We start from the raw sequence: 17,602 nt of genomic DNA, 5'->3' as shown, positions 1-17,602 counted from the left end.
GTTGTAGTTTTCAGATCTATAACACAGAGTTAGTAGAAGCAATGCTCAAAACAGACAAAACTTTCTTGTTGATAAGTGTTTTTTCCCTTGCAAAATAATAACACATGTGCCACCTACCAATACCTGAAGATACATGACCAATGGGACTAAAATGAGTTGAGAATGTATTGATCTCACTTGCATATACAGAGATTTTAGATAAATTATTATTAAATTTGTAAATTAGGAATTATACTATTTGTTTGTTTCAACTGACATGATTAACATGCATCAGGAGTCTCCCTACCTTGGATTAAATATTACCTCTTGGGAAACTTGTTTTTCAGATAGCTACTAGCTTCCCAGTTAGAAAATGGCTGTCTCATCACCCACCCTCTCCATACCCTCTTACTTTTCTTCTTCAGGACGTTTCTTTATCCAGCTGTTGTCCTGTAAGAAAGTCCTTCTTTTGTTCACCTCATGAAAACCCTGTTGTCTCAGTGTGGTCCCCTGAGTGGTACTCTTTATACCTATCAACAGAAAAAATAAAACACTAAGAGATGCAATTGCATGGGGTTAGGTGTGAGTTTGTTAACCTAGATGTCTTGAGAAGCACATCTCAACTGGCCAGCATCAATCCTCTAGGATGACAAGGCCAGTACTGTTTTAAAGTTGGATGCACTGGTAAGAAAGAACAAATCCCATATCACATCATCAAAGATAACATACAAAACTGCTCAGGTGCCAAGTGAAACTACCAGTGTGCTTCATGAAGTCCCATGTGGCACCCAGAAATATAGAAATACACGCATGGGATAAAACAAGCCAGGGTTTGGTGGGTTGGCAATTTTATTCAAAAAGAAGTATACACAAGACTGTTTTACAAGTACTTAGTAAATGATAGTCAAGAAGTCCTGGTGCTTCTGACTATATATAACTGGAATCATTAATCTCAGGGGAGTCAGAAACATGGAATGTCCCACAGACAAAAGAACATTTTTATTGATTTTTTTTTATTTTTATTTTTATTTTTTTTTTAAATTTTTTTTTTATTTATTTATGATAGAGAGAGAGAGAGAGAGAGGCAGAGACATAGGCAGAGGGAGAAGCAGGCTCCATGCACCGGGAGCCCGACATGGGATTCGATCCTGGGTCTCCAGGATCGCGCCCTTGGCCAAAGGCAGGCGCCAAACCGCTGCACCACCCAGGGATCCCTTGATTTTTTTTTAAATTTGAATTGCAATTACATGAGTAAAAGCTATAGCACTCTTTTTCCTTAAGCCTAACTTTGGAATGTTAATTAGGTTAGACTGTTGCTTCTAAGCATTCCACTCTATATAAAAGAATTAAGAGCTAAGCATTGTTTTTCTCAGATTTTTAAGTTTTCTGAGTAAGGAAAATATTATCTACATTACCATTTCCTGTGGGAGACATTTTTCTTGAGGTAAAATTGGACATGCTGCCTCCAGAAAGGATCTAAAAGAAAAATAAGGAGGGGGAAAAACAGCAATGACTCTAAGAATCTACAAGGAACTCTTTCACTGGTAACGAAACACATTTTTAAAGGACATTAAGAAAATCACATGATCTGTTACAATGAATACATGATATAAAGTGCCCCCTAAGAACCTAAGAGTTCATCTATTCCAACATATTTATTTTACAGATGCAGAAATTGAGGCCAAGAGCAGTTAATGTCTCCTATATTATATAACAAACAATTGGCTGAATGAGACCATCAATTAACTCATTTATTCAATCAATAAATGTGCATTGAGTGCTTATAGTATGCTTGGCGCTAAGCCAGGAGTCAGAGACAAAAAGATGAGTAAGAGAAATGTCTGGTCAGGTCAATAGGGAAATTGAGACGTGGAATTCACAGCACAATATGCAGAGTGCCCTGAAGGGAAGTGGCCCCTTGGGGAAGCCAAAATGAACTCAGGGCTGCATTATGACTTTGTGAATCCTAGACACTTTTGCTTTCATAGGCCTCTTCCTTCACACAGGCAGGCACAGACATACACACACATGCCCACACAGTTAAAAATAATATTTTTTTATTGTTAGTATAAAGATGAAAAATAATACAGGCTGGCTTAATTAGCATACAATTGTTATTATTATAATATTCATTTTTTTCTTCTGCTGTTAAAAGGAATTAAAATTAGAAACTTTTTGTAGGCCCCTAAAGCTATCATTGGCCCTAGGCACTGTTTTCTTTGTTTAACGGTTAAGTTAACCCTGGGTTTCCCTGAATGTGGGATTTCAGTTTATTATTTTTTTTGGTTTTTTTTTTTTTTGGATTTTCAGTTTTAAAACTGAAAACGTCCTGGGCAAATGGGGATGACTGACCTCCTTTGTGGGGTATTATATTATTTGCAGAATCCATCCAACTATAAATGTATGAAATGATGGTGGGACATTAGATCTCAAGAAGCAAGTTGTAGGCCCAGCTTTATTCATTCAAAGTTCTGTGACTGAGGGGAGCTTAGGTGGCTCAGTAGGTTAAGTGTCTGCCTTTGGCTCAGGTCATGATCCTGGGGTCCTGGGATCAAGACCCTGAGTAGGCCTCCCTGCTCAGAGGGTAGTCTGTTTCTCTCTCTTCCTCTGCCCCTCCTCCATGCTGGTGTGCATGCTCTCTCTCTCAGTAAATAAATAAATAAATAAATAAATAAATAAATAAATAAAATCTTTAAGAAAAGATTCTGTAACTGAACCACATAAATTCCTTATAAAATGGACTAATGAAACTGGCCATCACAGGTTTGTGATAATTAAATGAAAAATGTACACAAACATTACTCATTAAACTATAAATGCTATTTCAAACTAAAACCATACTACTGGGCAGCTGTTCATAGGTATGATTCAGGGATTCTAAAAGACCCTGTCTCTCACCCTCTGATGCAAAGCATCTCCTGCAATAACTTGCCATAGGACCTGAAGTGGTAAAGACACATTCCTTTAGATTATGTCATCATTTTCTTGGGGTCTTCTTTTAGAATGTCCATACCCTCACCCTAGAAGTAGGTGAGAAATGGAATGTATTGGACCTACAGCCAATGGCTGAATGACCCAGGGCAAAAGGGGAATCTCTTGTCTCAAGGTAGTGGCAATTCTGCAGATGATTGATGCTTCAGAGCTCACTATGAGATCAAGCCCTGTAGCTAGATTGAGAGAGCATATCCTTGCTCAGCCTCTGCCCCTGCCTCCACTTCCTGCTGCCTTTCTTCTTTCTCCTGAGAGCTTACCCTCAAGAAGTCATAGGCACCCAAATTCCTCTCAGGTACTGATTCTAGGAATCCAACCTATGACTGACTACCAATGTAATCAATCAGGGCATTATCTTCACAGAGATCAACAGCTGTTCATATCACTAATAGCTGAGAGTCTGAAGGTCTTAGTGAAATTAGAAATATTTGCATTTAAAGGATGCTGTTTACTGAATGCTACCTTATGTGAGTTCAGTTACCTCATATATCAAAAGAGGTGAAATAGTTGTTTTGAAGATCAAATTAGATGACATATGTAAAGTGTCTAATTATTGCCCAGCATACTGAAAGTACTCAGTTAAAAAAAAAGATTTTATTTATTTGAAAGAGAGAAAGCAAGAGATAGAATATAAGGGGGGAGACAAGAGGGAGAAGCAGACCCCCTGCTGAGCAGGGAGCTCAATGAGGGGTTCAATCCCAGGAGTCTGGGATCATGACCTAAGCCAAAGGCAGACATTTAACCAACTGAGCCACACAGGCGATCTATGAAAGTGCTCAATTTTTAATCTTATGCCTCTATCATCTTGGAAAGCAGAGAACAAAGACATAAAGTAGGTGTGGTTGGGTGTGTGGAGGGGATGCAACAGCCTTGACTTTGGGACACTGGGTATGCAGGGAGTGTGGGGAGCCTCTGGCTGGCAGTATTTGAAGGTCACTAAAATTTGGCAGAAAGGGGTGGAAAAGAGGCCTGTGAAGACAAACTTCAATCTCAACTACTTATTTATTTCACCTCAGTCTGGCTCTTGGCTAACCTTCCCCTGTTTCTCAATGGGTTCCGATAAATACTCTTCCTGAGCTGGTAAAGACTAGAGAGTTCGATCTGGTTGAATTGAGATCCTCCAATGGGCAAAGCTGAAATGTATACTTGATGATACATTTGCAAAGACCGTACATTACACGTAAGACACAGGGCAAGGTAAATGGAGAAAAGGCATTTTATAGTAGTCTGTCTGTCTATCTCTTCCAAAAGATTGAGTGTCCTTGGGCAAGACCTAGCCTTTCCTTTCTTTATTTCCCATGCCTGGGGCAGAGTAGTTGCTGCTTAGGTGCTTACTATAGGCTGAATATGTCTCCCCCATACTTCTCATATGGAGAAGCCCCATATCCAGTACCTCAAAGGTATGACTGGATTTGGAGACAGAGCCTTTGAAGACATGATTAAGTTAAAATGAGGCCATTAGGTGGGCCCTAATCCAACCTATCTGGTGACCTTATAAGAGGAGGAATTTTGAGCACACAGAGACACCAGGGATGCAGGTGCACAGAGAAAAGACCATGTGAGGACACATAAAGTGGCCATCTGCAAGCCAAGGAGAGAGGCCATAGGAGAAAGCAAACTTGATCCCATCTTGACCTTGGACCTGAGCCTCAAGAACTGTGAAACAATAAATTCGGGCTGTTTAAGTCAACTGGTCTGCTGTATTTTGTTATGGCAGTCCTAGCAAATAAATGAGTACTTATGGGAAGTACTGGGATGTATTGAACTTGGAGACACAAGCCTTCCTGGTGTGTAGCTTGCCACTTGCCACTTATGGGAAAGATGATTTAAATATCTCTATAATAGTTATGTCATTCAAAGGGCTTCATCTCTGACCTGTGTCCTTTGTGCCTTCAATTGTCCTACTGCACGGGGTCACTACTAATGGCAATAGCACCTGCTCTGAGATGGGGTGCCTCACAGCCATGGTCTCGTTCTCATCCTACACTCTGTGAAGTAGCTATTATTGCCTCCATCTCCCAAACAAGGCACCTGAATATCAGGGAGAGTATGTGCCATACATAGGGTAGGAAGAAATAGAATCTACCTTCCAAACCAAAGCCACCTCTTTGGACAGCAACCAGCAATAATGCTCATCCTGAGTAATGCAAGACTGAACCAGTACCCTGACATTAGCGTGAGAGGAAAGGGAGACCCTAGTGGCCTCCACCTGACTCCTGACATCTCACTCTTCGGGAGTGCCATGAGCTCTGCGCTGGGTGCCTGGCAGTAGGAGAACCTGGACAGCCTCTGCAACAGACAAACCCTCACAGAGCAGGCTTCTCTATGTGCTCCTTGATATTTTCTTGGTTATGAACATATGTCTCCATAAAAACTTGTATGGGAAAGGTCATAGCAGCATTATTCAAAATAGCAAAAAAGTAGAAACAACACAAATGTCCATGCATGGATGACTGGGTATATAGTGTGCGGTATACAACATGAAAGTGCTACATTCATACATTTAACTCAGCAGCTTTTTAAAAATGAAGTTTTGGTATATTCTACAACATGAATGAACCTTGAAACATGCTAAATGAATGAAGTCAGACATAAAAGGCCACATGTGTATAATTCTATATGGATGCTGTTTTTGTTTATTTTTAATTTTTTTAAAGATTTTATTTATTTATTCATGAGAGACACAGAGAGAGACAGAGACATAGGCAGAGGGAGAAGTAGGCTCCCTGTGGGAGCCCGATGTGGGACTAGATCCCAGGACTCTGGGATCGTGACCTAAGCCAAACGCAGGTGCTCAACCACTGAACCACCTAGGTGCCCCATAGATGCTGTTTTTTAATTTTCTTTGCTATTCTACCCACTTCCCACCTCAATTCACCTCCCAAGTAGAATTAAAGGGGCAGAACTTGCTGCCCTTTAAGTTCTGCTGGGTAGGGAGGAGAGTTCAGACAATAATAAAACTTTATATGATTTTATAGAATTTATATTTACCCCATTTGGTTTCCATAACAACAGTCAAGAGTGGTATAATTTTATGACAACATGGATGGAGCTACAGAGTATAAAAAGCTAAGTGAAATAAGTCAGATAAGGAAAGACAAACACCATACAATTTGACTTATTTGTGGAATCTAAACAAAACAAAACAAATGAACAACAACAACAAAAAAAAAACAGAAACAGACTCATAAACACAGAGAACAAACTGGTGATTGCCAGAGGGGAGGAAGATGGGAGGATGGGAAAAATAGGCAAAGGGGATTGAGAAGTACAAACTCCCAGCTATAAAATTAGTAAAGCACTAAGATGAAAGGTACAGCATAGGGCATAGGGAATATAGTCCATAATATTGTAATAACATTGTATGGTGACTACACTTATAGTGGTGAAAACTGATTAATATAAAGAATTGTCAGAATCACTATATTCTACACCTAAAACTAATATAACATTGTATGACAAATATACTTTAGTTAAAAAAAATTAGAGTGATATAATCCCTACCTTGTAGAGATAGAAACAAAGATAGCTTGAGTAGCTAATGAGTGGCAAAGCTGGGACTCAACCTGAGGCTTTCTAGCTAGAGGCTCATCATTTTTTCCTCTATCCCAGGGACTCCCACATTGTCAGCACTTCCTGCAAAGTGTTACAGAGAAAAGCAGGTATCTCCTCTTTACCTTATATTTAGAGAATGGCTCTAATCAGATCCAACATTCTGCTAGAGGGCCTGATATTTTCATGCCTTCCATAGCTAGGCATTCTTTAGGAGTTCTAGTTTAAATGGAGACAAATGAGATAAAACAGCCAAGAAGCTCATTGCCCTTAACCTCCTTCTTCCTGACAATGACTAGCTCAGTTATCCTGTAAACACCTCACTGGCTCCACCCTAAGTCTCTGTAATACTTTCTAGGAAAGTTTCCAACAAACCCACTTGCTTTCTCTAGGATGCTCAGTTCTATCTTATTGCCTCTTCCATGAAGGTCCCTGGGAAGAACTTAGCCTTTTGTACTTCACCCTCCATCTTCTCTCAAACTAGGATGCCATGCAGAAGGCAGGAGCTGCCATCTTGGGACCATGGACTAACCATGAAGACTAAAGTCACATACTAAGAATGGCAGAGCAGGAAGTTGAAGGAGCCTGGTTCCTTGACGGTATCACAAAGCTGCCATAATAGCCCTGGATTATCTATCTCTTGACTTCTCCTTGCAAGGAAAAAAATAAACCACTAGTATGTTCAGGAGATTATTTTTCCATATATTTATTACACAAGCTCAATGCTCTTCTTACCTGTTATGAGGCCATTGTGGAGCAAACAGAAGCTAGGTATAGTAGGTTAAAAGTAAGGTATAAAAAGCCTTTGGTGGCCTACAAACTATAAGATATCAATAACTCTTGGAGTGCCTGAGTGGCTCCGGCAGTTAAGTGTCTGCCTTCAGCTCAGGTCATGATCTTGGGGTCCTGGTATTGAGCCCTGCATTGGGCTCCCTGCTCAGTGAGGGGTATGCTTCTTTCTCTCTCTCTGCCCCTCTGCTCATGCTCTTGCTCAAATGAATAAATGAAATCTTTTAAAAAAAGACATCAGTGACTCTTTTATTAGTAAAACATTATTTCTTGCAATATGTCTATGTGTTCATTGTTCCTAGCAGGAAGGATCACTTCGTGAGTCCCTATTATTACTTCAGATTGCGCCATGTGCTTTATGCATACTATTTTGTTTAATCTTTCCAAATGAGTACTATCATTTCTAATTATAGGAATCTGAAACTCAGAGAGGTTAAATATTCTGCCCAAGGTCACACAGTAAGTGGCAGAACCTGGAACTGCAATTAGTTCCATATGACTGCATACCAAGGCTCTTTTGAGTACATGATACTACATGTCATTCAAAGTATCATGTGATTGAGCCAACACCAAACACTCAAGGAAATGCCCCGGAGTTCTGAAAAATGGAAGATAATGGAAGAATTGCTAGGAGAGTAGAAATAATGAATGGCTGCTCCAACATCCCTGGACAGCCCAGCCTGGAGCCTCACCCTGTTGCATCTACACTGAAGCCATGAGTCGCCTGGCACTACTCCTGACCAGACTCCTTCCCTGGATCTATCTTCCTACTAGATAATTTGACAATGTTTTATACTCTTTCTTAGTCCCATGCTGTCCATTGGCACAAAGTAAATGATAGAGGAACATGCATTCTATTTTCAGGTGATAATAGTTTAATAATATGCAAGAGTTTTTTTTTATGAAAGTGACTAATATTGTGAGAAAATAAATTTTTCTCATTAAATCTACACATGTTCCTCTTTTTTACAAATTTTATTTATTTATTCATTTATTTATTTATTTGAGAGAGAGAACGCATGAGAGTGGGGGTGGAGGCGGGGAGAAGAGGTAGAGGGACAAATAGACTCCATGCTTTGTATGGCTTGATACCATGACCACAAGATCATACCCAGAGCAGAAACCAAGAGTTGGCTGCTCAATTGACTGAGCCACCCAGGCACCCTGCATGTGTTCCTCTCAGACCGCCCATACAATCTCCCTCAGCCTCACCTTCCTCTTTTCCTCTTAGGACTCATCGGCCATGTCACCCTAACCATCTCCCCATGTCAGCCCATTTGGTGGCCCAGAACCATTCCAAGAAGCTCCAACCTAAAACCTCTAATGTGCAAGCCCATCTCATCCACCTTTCATGCCTCAGAGAGTTTACTGCAATGGAACTCTTTCCATCTTGCCCAGAATATAAAGCAATATTTTTAATATATGGATACTTCCTGTATTGTTATTAAAATGGATCAACAACATATGTCTTTGTGAATAACCCTTATTAATAATTAATATTAATTAATTATCCTTTTGCTAAGTGGACCAGAGATAACAAACCTTTTAAACTGATACTGCCAAAAATATATGAAGCCAAATTTTATTTTTATGGCTTTTTTAGAAGAAATTACTTATTTCAGGGACTGAAGTTATCCCGAGTTTCAAATCTATGCAGACACCTTCATATCTGTGTCTATAAGATGTCTAGTAAGGACACCACAGTAGCCTAAGTTTAGCCAATTAGACTTATTTCTAAGTGCTGCCCTTCAGTTTCATTCCAATTAAGTTTTTAACTTCTCAGGAGAAAGACTCTAATGTTGGCTTCTCAAAAAGCTGCTAGCAGTGCATATGCCTAACAATGGCAGATTACCCGCAACTGTATTGTAAATGTGGGATTTTGATGGGAAAAGATGTGTGAAAGCTGTCTCTATTATTCTGGACACTACAAAAGCCTTTCCCTTTAAAGTATCAAATGCATAAGTTTAAAATTCTGATAAGAAACCATGACATCAAATCAATAAAGACAGAGGAAAAAAACTTCAACGGCTGACCCATCTTTCGTTTCCCCTTTGTGGCCAAACAGCAGAAAGAGCTGGTTTTGACCCATGCCTACAGCCTACACACGGCATCTATCTGTCTTTAGGCTTAGATGAAATCACTTTTCTTAAGCTCTGAATCACAAAAGCAGTCAAATTTCTTAGTTCTCTTTGGTTGTATATGAAACTATCAAACATCTCCTATTTCTTAAAATTGTCCTCTTTTCGGCTTCTTTTCATCTCCTTACGGTCTTTCTCAAATTCCTCCAGTGTTTGTATAACAGCACTATTATTTGTAATAATAATAATAGCACTTTCCCAAGAGCCCTTAAGTCCCTTAGTTTAAATCCAATCTTAGTTTCAGCTCTTCCTGTCCCAACTTCAAAAATTTCCTGGACCCCTCTCTAACTAAGATACAAGTCTTTTCCTTCATCATTTGGATCTTCTTGACAAAAAAAGACTGTGGATCTCATTCTTCCCTTCCTGCACAAGCACAAAATGCCTCTTGGCTTACCTAATAAGGTCCTTACCACTCCTTGCTAACTTTCTCTTCAGAAAGATCAGGTAAGCAAAGAAACTGGGCTGGGGAGTTGCATAGAGGAAAGAGAATAGGAAAAATGAGGCAGGAAAGAGGAAAATAAGCTGACAAAATAGACAATGAGAGAAAAAAGAAGTAAAACAAAAGATAAGAAAAAATCAATTCTAACTGCGGGTATCTGGGTCATGTGATAATGTTAGCTGTATGGAGCTCAGATTTTATATGTATTATCTCATTTAAGACCCCCCCAACAAGTCTTTAAGGTGCTATTATTATCCTCATTCTACACCTACGTGAAACTTTGTGATGAATGATTTCAGTGAAGCCAGGGTTTTTTTTTGCAGATGATAGGGCAGAAGTTGGAAATGTGGGCAGTGGGTGAAATTAGTTGTTTCAGGAAAGAAGTTTTAGGATGAACAGTTTGCCGCTATTCACATGATACATGGTTGGGATTCAATCTGGCAACAAAGTTCTTGTTCCAGTAGCCTATGAAGCAAAAAGGGGCTGGTAGGTGAAAAGTGACAGGCTAAATGAAAGGGTGAGAAGAAGGACATTTCCTCCACTGTAGATCCCTGATGGACCTCAACCAAGCGTAAGATTAGGTAGGCTTTCTTGGATCATTTTACCAAAGTATCATGAGATCAGCATTGAGTGATAATCGGTTATTTTAACTGCTCCAAAATCTTCTGCTCTACTTATGTAAACTGATATCTTTATGAAAAAGAACAAATGCGAATAGTCACCTAGAGGAAATCACTATAGTGATGGAAAGCATTAAAAAGCTAATCTAGAGTAAGGAAATAAATGCAGCAAAAATGGCTTAAAATGGCATATGTACATGCCCTGGTTGCATTCATCTTTGTGCATGAAAGTCTGGAGGGTTTCATGGCTCAATAATAGTGCCATATCCACTAGTACTTGTTCTCAGAAATCACTGATAACCGGAAAAAACTCTAGAAACTGGAAAAGAACAAATACCATTAAGCTATTTTCTATAGAAGAGTAAGAGGAGCCTGGTAATCACAAACCAATAAACAGAAGCCTTAGCTTCTAGAAGATAAATAAAACAAACCATCAAACAACCAATTACCACCTAAAAGAACATGAAATATTATGTAAGAAGAAAACAAACAGGTCTTCATGAAGTACAAACATTAACAGGTCCACTTACATTAATGGATTCTTTTTATCCTTCACATGCAGTGTAGAAGCAAATCCAATAATTACCAGGCTGGTAAGAACTCATTTAGCCTGCTGCGATGGTTAGAAATTTGCTATTTCTTTAGTCATGCAGCCTCACAGTCTGAGCTTAGCACTGAGAAACTTGCTTACTGTCAGTGAAACAGTTCTGAATGTAGTGCAAGTGAAATCTTTCAGCCAGTCAGATGTCTACATGCTACCGGTTTTCTGGTACCCACATAGCATTTTCTGTTTGTTCTATTTTTAGTGTGGGCCCTCACTAGCACCTATAATTTCCACAGAATGACAGCATCAAGTTCTAGCATGAAGAGTCCTACTCTCTGGGACAATGATCTGTTTCAGCCTATAAAAGACACTGATCTAATACTTATTAATAAAAACGCTATCACACAAAAGTTATCTATGACCTGAGCCCTTGATGCGCTATTTTCAGTTCCAGTCAAGAACGTTTGTTAAATGAGCGAAAACCCAAATTTTTAGCCATGGACTATAAGTCAAAACCCCATTAGTTACCATAAGTAGTATTTGATATTCACAACAGCTCTGTCATGAGGTCATTCTTTATCCCAATCTTACACAGTACCATATTTTTCATTGTGTCAGTAATACATGCTCAAAAGAAAATGTGAAAAGTCAAAGAAAGCACAAAGAAAAAAAATGAGACACCTTTCATCTATATCATTATTTTCTTCCAGAGATTTATTTGCCTACTAGAGCCTACTGATCCACATTTTTCAATGTCATTAAAAACGATTAAATGAGGGACGCTTGGGTGGCTCAGCTGTTGAGCTTCTGCCTTTGGCTCAGGGCAAGATCCCAGGATCAGGGATGGAGTCCCACATTGGGCTCCCTGCAGGGAGCCTGCTTCTCCCTCTGCCTGTGTCTCTGCCTCTCTCTGTGTCTCTCATAAATAAATAAATAAAATATTTAAAAAAAACAATTAAATGATTTCTCCTGCAACTAAAACACATTTCATCTTATGTGTCTATTAATATAACATTACTCTTCTGTTGTTTCCAACAAAACCATACAAAAATCTTTTACCACATCTCTGATTTTTTTTTGTATGGATCCCTAGAAGTGAAATTACTTGTCAAAGGGTATAATTTCTAAAATGTTCTTGATCCCTATTATCAAGTCTCCTTCCTTAAACCCTGTATCAGCATATAATGCACCAGCAGCATATAAATGTCCATATATTCAAGAGCTTTTAGAATTGTCATTTATTAATCCGTTAATAATTTGATCAGTGAAAGTGGAATCACTTTATCTCAACTGCATATTTTCATAATCCTATCCATTATTTTATTTATTTTGTGAATTCTCCATTGATTAATATTATATTTCTTATTGTTTCCTTATTGTCTTCATGTATCGGTAATATTAATTTTTACTTTCCCAATTTTTACTTGTCTTCTAATTCTGATTTTTTTTTATCAGCAGCTTTCAGTTTTCTAATTATCTTTATCCTTATGAATTCTTTCACTCTTTAAAAATTCCTGTAGACTTGGGCAGCCCGGGTGGCTCAGCGGTTTAGCGCTGCCTTCAGCCCAGGGCCTGATCCTGGAGACCCGGGATCGAGTCCCATGTCGGGCTCCCTGCATGGAGTCTGCTTCTCCCTCTGCCTGTGTCTCTGCCTCTCTCTCTCTCTGTGTGTCTCTCATGAATAAATAAATAAAATCTTAAAAAAAAAAATTCCTGTAGACCATGCACAAAACTTCTTTCTGACCTCAAAATCCAAGCAATCACCAAGACCTACAACTCTGCTCCTACATATCTCTTGATAGTATTTCTTTTGATATTCAGACTACCAATTCAAACTGCCATAATCTGTTTACCATTTTAACAGCTTCCTAGATACATTACTGGTCTCTAGACTTAATCCCTTCTAACCCATTCTCTGCCAAAGAGTCACCACCTTGCTTAACACTCTTCAATGGTGCTCATCTCTGTCAGGATAAAACCAAGTTGTTAACAAGGCTTACAAGTCCACACCCTCCTGCTTCATCATCCCCACTCCCCATTCCTCACTCAAGCTCTGGTTTCAGCCACATTAAATTGTGCCAATTTCCTGAGGGCTTCACCCATTTTACACCTTTAAGCTGTTCCTTATTCTATGTACTAGGCCCAAAACAGTCTTTATTCTGAGCCTTTCCTCACTCATTACTCTCTTTTCAGGAAAGACTTCTATTCATTCTTCGGGTCACATAACCTCCCAGAAGCATTCAGTGACATCATTGCAACCTGCCCCCTACCTCCCCAAGCTGAGTTAAGGGCCCTTCTAAGTAGTCAAATAGCAAAGAGTATCTCTCTATAAACACATTCATCAAACAGACTGCCTGGTTGTGACGCTGACTATTCTTCTATCCCCAGGGCACACAGGCACACACTCACATGCACACACACACACAGTAAATCCTGAGAACTGTAAACAAGACTATCTTCTCTACAGTTGTGTTTCCAGAACTTATTAGAGTATCTGGCACATAATTGTTTTAGAGGGGATATTTATTGAACAAATGAGATTAATTAAATGTTTACACATACTTTCTTACAATTTTTTAAAAAAAATATATTTTATCATTACATGGGCACTCTAATACATATGGATTTACTTTGGTAATGGTAGAATGAATCTCTTTCCTGTTGATATATGATTCTTCCTTTGTCACATATAAAATTCTTACATATTTTAGAATATGTCTGTTTTGTTCCAGAAACCTGTCTTTAGTTTCTTGCAATAGAAATAAACTTTTAATTGCTGTACATTTTAATACCCGTGAAAGCACCCCTCAATAATTTCCTTTGTAGAAATTCTACCAGCTATTCTCACCCTCTTATTTCTTTCAGATAAACTTTAAAATTATTTCCCTTAGTTCCAAAATATTACATAGGAACTTCTGATCAGAATTGCATGAATCCTATAAAACGATTTGGGAAGAGCTGATACTTACGATATGCAATGGGTCCATCTAAGGACAGTACTCAAAGAAGCTTTTACTCAAGAAATTCTTTGTGTCTCACAGTAAATTTTTGTGATTTTTTAGAATCAGGGTTCCATATTGGAAATTTTTTCTTGATGTTTTACATTTCTTTGTGCTATTGTGAAAAAAATAGTAATACAATATATATAGATCATTAAGAATTCTAATTTTTTTATCTACTGGTGCTGTGAGATATGCACAATCATACAAGTTACCCCTGGTTCAAAGTAAAATCATGATTAAATCCAAGTCTATCTGGACTCCAGCCTCCTACAGCCTCTTCTATACAAATTCCTTTCAAACATTTCCTAATGACAAAAGTGAGAACACTGGGAAAAAGGGCAGAGTTGCAGGAGGGCATTTTTCTACAAAACCTTTTAACTAAAATTAGTTCTCAGTGTAGATGTACCATGTAGTATCTGTGCATTTTCTCAAACACCACCCGTCTCCCGGGATCTATGTGTTCCAGTTTGAAAAGTATGGTCTACAGTTCACTACTTCCCCCCAGAAGATTCCAAAAGAGGGGACTTAATCACATTTTAGGTCAAAGAAACTTGAGTCTAGAAATGCAGAATAAATTATTTGGATGCTTAGAGTTCTCAAGTACATAATTATGATGAGGATCCAGCACTGTGGTTCTCATGTCTAGAAGTAAGCTACTTGTCATTTAGTGGAAAACCATAAAATGCACTCTTCTAATTAATAATCACAATAAAAGGATGATGTGTATCCTTAATAAGTTTAGCAATTGATATAAAATACAATCTAATAAATATAGCTATCATTTGACAAAGTGTCCATTTTAAGGAGGGCTTCTCCCAGATTCTAAAATCACCTAGATTTTTACAACAGCAAACTAGAAACACTTAAACATATTTGATGAAAACTTGCAATTAAAATGTGAACTCTGAGCAACTAATGATAGTACACAGAAATTAATACATAAAACCCTATTTCAAAGTTCTCAGCAAGAAAAAGGGAAATCTGATCAACCAATGGCCATGAAGCAGATAATATCAGAAGACAAGCTGTGTGGGGCAATAAAGATTTCCCTTGGATTGCTGGCCAAGGATTTCATCACTTCCTTCTTAAAGAATGCTTCAAGTTAATGCCCGAATCACAGGGATACTCTCAGTTAAATCATGTTTACTTAAGTTGACTGCTTAGTGGATTATATGCAGTTCATTCCACAGTATGAGTTTAGCCTTCAAAGCATATTCTCTTCACAGAAAAATGATTTCCTTAGGTATTTCAGTCAAAATTCCAGTGGGTAAAGAAGTCACTGCAAATATGGAATGGTAGCTGAGATGATGATGGAGCTCACCACCGAGGGAGAGCACCACAACCTCCAAACAGATACCACACTGCCTTCCTACAGAGTTGCTGACATCTCCTTAGATTAAAAGCCTGGGAATACAGCCAATAACAGGACTGACCCCATGAACTACAAATGAAAATGTATCTCATTATATCATAGTCATACTACACACATAAGTATTACTGGATAAGGAAATACTTATTTCCACATAATTTTAGTTCTTTTTAAAGCCGGAGGGAAGCTCATTTATTGCTCCTACATATTTTATGTGAAAGAAATGTTTAAAATCATTGAAAAATTCAGTAAGACGAAAGTCAGGCTTTTTGTTCTGGTTCTGTTCACTATGTCTTGGCAAGTTGCTCGACAGATATGTTTTGTTGTCCTCATCTATCGACTGATATGTTTTGTTGTCCTCCTCATAGGTTAGACTAGATAAAGCTATGCTCCATTCCAATCAGAAATTTTTGCCAATCAGATCAAAGATTTATATGAAGCTAAAATTTTAATTAAAACTCTGGCCTGTTTATCTGCTTTTGTCTAACCTGACACTTAAAATCAACAAAATGTTTCACTAAAATTTTTACTGATAACATATCTCAGTTTTCTCAAACTGATTGTTCCAATAAACACTGGAGTATGACAAATATCAAAAAGATCATATCTGCTTTATAAACTGTGAAAGCGAAAGCCAGTTTTAAATTTGATGTTTCATGAAAAGTAAACTTAAAATTCACAAATGCTGTACTTTAGCTTTGTGTTTACTATAAATGTTTGAAAGCCAACTTATAAAAATCCTCAGTAAATCTTTGGGAATTGAGTGCTAAACCTGAGACGCACATGACCTGGACAACAATGGGAAGCAATGAAAATGCTAGAAGTTAAGGCAGAGCTAGGTATGCCATGAGAAACACTCCTCTGGGGGGCAGAGAGCTGCTACTTGCAAACTGCAAGTGGCCCCAAGTTTGAGTCTCACAGCTCTGTATCATGAATGGAAATGGTGGAGAAAAAGACATGAATGAGACAAGTCAACTTTGCTACCAATTATTAAGCAAAACTTGGTTAGAATAACTTTTCTATCCCTATCAAAGAATCAGCTTCTAAAACCAATTTTTCAGGATTAGGACATGAATAGAAGTTGAAAATTGCCCCCCCCCATCTGCATTAATCAATTCTTAGGTTAGATATAACATAGACAAATTGACCAAATGCACACAAATCCCTGGAGGATGTCATGCATCTCCCAATTCACCCCACCCTGCTTTATTCCACGGTACACTTATGCAAGAAATATGATTTTTCTTTTTTGGGGAAGATAGGCTAGAGGGGATATGGGCTTGGCCTCTCCCCCTCACAGCTCTTGACTGCAATGTTTTTTAGCTGTCAAGAAAAACAAATCTATAAAATAATGGAGTTTACCATTTCATCATCTGTGCAAACAGGGAGGTCCTTTTAAAAAATGTTTTTATAGTCACTTGTGAAAATAGAATTGCCTTGAAGAATTTACTCTCCTTATGGGTGATAGGATTCACCAGCTGACAGCTCCCACACGGAAACTCAAAGAGGCTCTCATTTCTCTGCTGCCCATAAATGTGTTAAGTCTCAGGGAAGTTAAAAGGCAATGCCATCTCAAATCACAAGAAGTAGCAGAGCTGTTGACAAGCAGAACAGCCCCTTGGAAGCTGTCGCAATTTAACTCGAAAAAAGACAAAGTTAATACAGTAAGCTTAATCACTTGCAAAGGAAATGGGAAAGTTAAACAAGTAAAGCAGATATATTTATGTTTGCAAATATCATTCAACTTACCTCTCTTGAGCCGAAAACGAGGACTTTTTGTCTCAACTGCCAGCAGTGATTGATCCCCCAGGTAAATCCTGCTGAAACTAATGCGTTCCTAGAGTTAAATGAGTGTTGTTTCCACCTCTACCTGTCTGTGTTAATGAACAATTTAGAGGCTTCTCCCTCAGTGGCTGAGTCACCCAGGGAGGAGGTGGGTGGTGTGAAAGAGGGTGTCACCTTGTACAAATAACAATTCAATTAAAACAGGCTCACTCATGGACCTACTGTCTTTGTTTGGTAAATTCTTGTTGTAAGTTATGGCTTTGTTATGACAAAAAGAATGTGCTCCTGTTATCGCCCTTTTCATTGATATCAACAATACACATGACTATATCACTGACAAGGAGGCAGAGTACCCAATTTGTTTTGGATTTTCTTAAAAAACAAAACAAAAACA

General features: G+C 38.4%; 1 protein-coding gene across 11 annotated transcripts in view; it reads right to left on the bottom strand.

Moving 5' to 3' along the window:
- The window catches only part of SCEL (sciellin), a 111,037-nt gene extending 93,721 nt beyond the window's left edge, over positions 1–17,316 (bottom strand). For all 11 annotated transcript variants that reach the window (XM_055335683.1, XM_055335692.1, XM_055335684.1 and 8 more), the window contains exons 1-3: positions 17,173–17,316; positions 1,395–1,455; positions 392–509 (exon numbers count right to left, since the gene is read on the bottom strand). In XM_055335683.1, coding sequence (XP_055191658.1) covers positions 392–509; positions 1,395–1,437 — 161 coding nt within the window. In that variant the 5' untranslated portion in view covers positions 1,438–1,455; positions 17,173–17,316. The remainder of the gene's footprint in view (positions 1–391; positions 510–1,394; positions 1,456–17,172) is intronic.
- Between the last annotated feature and the right edge of the window lie 286 nt (positions 17,317–17,602).

The sequence above is a fragment of the Nyctereutes procyonoides genome, unplaced genomic scaffold, assembly GCF_905146905.1.
Source record: "Nyctereutes procyonoides isolate TBG_1078 unplaced genomic scaffold, NYPRO_anot_genome, whole genome shotgun sequence".
Classification (NCBI taxonomy): Eukaryota; Metazoa; Chordata; class Mammalia; order Carnivora; family Canidae; genus Nyctereutes; species Nyctereutes procyonoides.
Note: the sequence above shows the minus strand (reverse complement) of the source record. Positions and strands in the feature narration are given on the sequence as shown.